The sequence below is a fragment of the Verticillium dahliae genome, genomic scaffold (genome assembly GCF_000150675.1).
Source record: "Verticillium dahliae VdLs.17 supercont1.5 genomic scaffold, whole genome shotgun sequence".
NCBI lineage: Eukaryota > Fungi > Ascomycota > Sordariomycetes > Glomerellales > Plectosphaerellaceae > Verticillium > Verticillium dahliae.
In genome coordinates, this window is record NW_009276938.1 from 1,277,523 (window position 1) to 1,281,474 (window position 3,952).

General features: G+C 57.9%; 2 protein-coding genes across 2 annotated transcripts in view; both read left to right on the top strand.

Moving 5' to 3' along the window:
• VDAG_03384 (uncharacterized protein) overlaps window positions 1-466 on the top strand; it is a gene marked incomplete at both ends in the record, with an annotated part of 2,891 nt that extends 2,425 nt beyond the window's left edge. The window contains one exon of the mRNA XM_009657249.1: window positions 38-466. Coding sequence (XP_009655544.1) covers window positions 38-466 — 429 coding nt within the window. The remainder of the gene's footprint in view (window positions 1-37) is intronic.
• A 2,273-nt stretch (window positions 467-2,739) lies between these two features.
• VDAG_03385 (endo-1,4-beta-xylanase) overlaps window positions 2,740-3,952 on the top strand; it is a gene marked incomplete at both ends in the record, with an annotated part of 1,645 nt that continues 432 nt past the window's right edge. Inside the window, 3 exons of the mRNA XM_009657250.1 lie at window positions 2,740-2,991; window positions 3,062-3,366; window positions 3,423-3,859. Coding sequence (XP_009655545.1) covers window positions 2,740-2,991; window positions 3,062-3,366; window positions 3,423-3,859 — 994 coding nt within the window. The remainder of the gene's footprint in view (window positions 2,992-3,061; window positions 3,367-3,422; window positions 3,860-3,952) is intronic.

A 3,952-nucleotide genomic window follows, 5' to 3' on the forward strand; every position in this document is an offset into this window, starting at 1 on the left:
TTCGCTCACGACTGCCCGCCAGAAGCTTCCCAGCCAGGTCGATCGCCCGGCGCCGCGCAGCAGTGTCAATTCCGGTATCTACAACGCGACCAACGGCCGTCCCGAGTCCATTCTGTCCTTGAGCAAAGCGCTGCCGCCGGCGCCACCCGAGCTCTCCTCTGTCAACGATCGCGTCGGCCACCTCAATGCGCGCCTCAGCTCCTTGGGCAACCGCCGCATCAACATCAACATGGCCATCAAGCAAATGACGGAGCTCATGCCCACCGACAACCTCCTCGCGAGCGAGGCCGTCTTGCGCAAGCGCGAAGCCGAGAAGCGCAAGGTCGTGGCCCTCAAGGTCGAGCTCGCCGACGTGCAGCGCGAGGAGTATGAGCTCGGACTGAAGCTGCACCGCGCCTACAAGCGGCTCGACAAGGACGCCAAGTATGAGCCTACGACGCTGTGGGTGAGGAGGGTCACGGGGTGAACGGTGTGCACTTGAAATGCTGGTAGCGCACCAGCTGTGTATCCGCAACAGGCATAGGCTTGTGAGAACCTCGTGCGTGGTTTCAGATGGTTGTCTTTAGGGATGGGATGGAGAGCATGGCGTTTCCGGAAGAGGGGCGGTGATGATCTTTTACTGTATTTCTTCTTCGCAGAGCTGGGCCCCCTTTTTTCTTTAGTGTGAGCGAACTGGGTTCGCTTTTGGGACGAACGCCGCATGGCGTGTTGGAATCAGTCTGGCAATTCACTGCATTTGTCAATTGAGGCGCGCGGCGGTGATGTGACTGGATGAATCTGGTGCCATGACTTGGGTAAGGACTGTGCAGAGATGAAACACGGGGGTGAAGATTGGGGTCAAGTCATTTTGGCATGACTATTTTCTGCCTTTGTCCGTGATACTTGTGCAACCAGACTTGCCTTCACTTCCAGATAACTTACAAAGCCGCCGGGGAGCATCGTTTACACTGATGGAAGCGCTCCATTGGTCTCATGGCAGCGTAAGGTGATTGGTGTAAGTTCCAGAGATGGAAGGGAGACGCGAATGTGGCTCGGGCAGCCTCAGGAGCATCAATATGAACGGCGAAGCAACTTGCTCTCCGCTGAGCGGATGCATTGCGATTTGGGTTTATCCTTGAAGATGAAGTTGTCTTGGGGCTTGGTACATTGGCCCCGAGGTCGTCACCTCGGATGGGAGAGGTTTGATGAGGCATGGGGATGGAAACTCTGCTTGTGGGAGCCTGAAGTGAGACTCGTCTTGGCGGAGAACCTCTCTGGACCGGGTAGACGAGGGCACGACGTGATGATTTAAGACGGAGAGACTTCGACTCAAGAATGAGGAGCCTGCGAATCGGGTGATCATGCAACAAGCATTGTAGATTCATGAGGTGCAGTGATGGCCTTGAGTTTCCCCTAGACTGCACTGCTGATGAGAAAGTATCGTAGTCATCAGACGTTGTAGTGAGGATAGTCAAATTCAAACACCAATTTCCTATCATTTTGACTGTCTATCTCAAAGGATGCACATCCTATAGCGAGGATTTGGTTCCCAGCTTGAACCGTCGAGCCAAGCTCGACAGGGTGCAAAAATGTCTACGAAGGAAGACCAGAAGCTTAAATAAACTCCCTGCATCGCCCCTCGGATCGCCAGCTAAGTGACCAGATCCCGGCGCTCTAGGAACTGGCCTTCATGCGTCCCACAGTCTTGTAATCATGACCAAGTCGTGAGATGCCCGATCAGCCCCGGCCCGGTCACTGAGCACTTCGTCATTCGGCCTCGGCATGGCAAACAAAGGCAACAGGCGTTTCCCTTCTCCGCACGCTGCAGCTTCGCGTGGCAGTACATCCAGATCAGCCTAAATGCGAAGTCTCCGCACGCCCCCGGGCGTGGAGGATCAAGTTCCTGACCACTGCTTTGGGCGACGGTGCTTTCAGAGACTCTGTCCCATTGGCCCTGCTGTCGACTGCCGAGAGGCAAGAGGGGCCCAGCGCCATGGCGTGGATAATTGGCACTGACGGGAGTCAAGCAGGAATCGCGACGCTGGCACGACCTGGAATGCCCGTCTTCATCTCGGAACAGCGGCCGGATCAACACCAATTCAGTAGAATGAGAGCGAGAAGAGGCCCGTACGTAATGCGCTCACACGGCGGGCGGCCATGCGGGGCGCTCGGGTAGGGAGGTCTAGAGTCAAGCCATGATGGCCTCATCTGGAGCAACGTCCCTTTTGAGGTTCGCGAACGATCCATCCGGGCACCGAGCATGGCCGGCCTGGAGAGAAGAGTACGTGGAGACACCAGACCGCGCTTCTCGTCCAGGGCACGAATACCAGATGATGCCATCCGATCTCCCGCACATAGGCTGAAGTCCCCCCCGGGCCAGAAGCAGGGGTCGGCACCAGGCCCAAAGTGGCCGGCAGGGCCGGCATTGGAACCCCTTACTCAGGCGTCCCCAGACCTGGCACGGCGACTAGTCCCCGTTGATGAATACGGCAAAAAGTCAGGAGCACCGCCGCCGCAATCTGCTTCTGCGTCGCCCCACGACATGCTTCGACCCCATATTCGCGACACCGATCTTGGTCCCCTGGCCCCCTCCCCCCGCCTCGTGGGCTCGCCTTGGGAGGGCCAAGATGACCCGCGCAGCACCTCATATATAGACTGAGCCCGTGGTGGGCATCGTGTGGTCCGTTCATCGCTGCTCAGTCTTGTTCGCCGCATCGTGATATCAGAACCATTGCACCTCCCAAGCGAAAGGTAGCAACCATGTTCACCAAGGTCTTTGTCGCCGTCCTTCTCGGCTCTAATGTCGTTTCGGCCCAGCTCCACAGCCTTGCCGTCGCCGCTGGCCTCGAGTACTTCGGTACCGCCGTCGACGAGCGCCAGGTGAACGACGCCCAGTACCGGTCCTTCGTTGACAACACGGCCGAGTTCGGACAGGTCGTTCCCGAGAACGGTCAGAAGTGGGACAGCACCGAACGCTCGCAAGGCGTCTTCACCTACACGTCCGGTGACGTTGTAAGCTCTCACCATGTCGGGCCGTAAAGATGCCCCTCGAGAGAACCGAAGCTGACCCGGACTCAAAAAGGTCCCCAATGTTGCCAAGGCCAACAAGCAGATCCTGCGATGCCACACCCTCACCTGGCACTCTCAGCTGCCCAACTGGGTTGCCAGCGGTACCTGGACCAGGGCGCAGCTGACGTCCATCATCGAGGTGCACATTGCCAACGTCATGGCGCACTACCTCGGCCAGTGCCGTCACTGGGATGTTGTCAACGAGGCTGCCGACGACAGCGGTAACTGGCGCAACAGCATTTTCTACCAAGTGCTGGGCACCGATTACCTTCCCATCTCCTTCAACGCTGCCCGCAAGGCTGACCCTGCCACCAAGCTGTACGTCTTTCGTCGTCGACGTTGCTATTTTTGACATGGATGCTGACCCTGAACAGCTACTACAACGACTACAACCTCGAGTACAATGGTGCCAAGACGACCCGCACTCTCGAAGTCGTGAACATCATCCAGGCTGCCGGTGCCCCCATCGACGGTGTTGGCTTCCAGGGCCACCTGATCGTCGGCTCAACCCCCGGCCGCAGCGCCCTCGCTACCGTCCTCCGCCGCTTCACCGCCCTCAACGTCGACGTCGCCTTCACCGAGCTCGACATCCGCCACTCCTCGCTCCCCGCCTCGGCCGATGCCCTCGTCCGCCAGGGCAACGACTATGCCAACGTCGTCGGCTCCTGCCTCGACGTCGACCGCTGCGTCGGCGTCACCGTCTGGGGCTTCACCGACAAGTACTCCTGGATCCCCCAGACCTTCAGCGGCCAGGGCGACGCCCTCCTCTTGATACGCCAGGCAACAAGAAAGAAGGCCTGGGGGGAACTCTGTGTGATACCGCGGACGGGAGACCGATAACATGATTCTTTTTTGTTTTCTGTTTTATTTATTTTCATTTCTTTTTTTTTTTATTTTTTTTTTG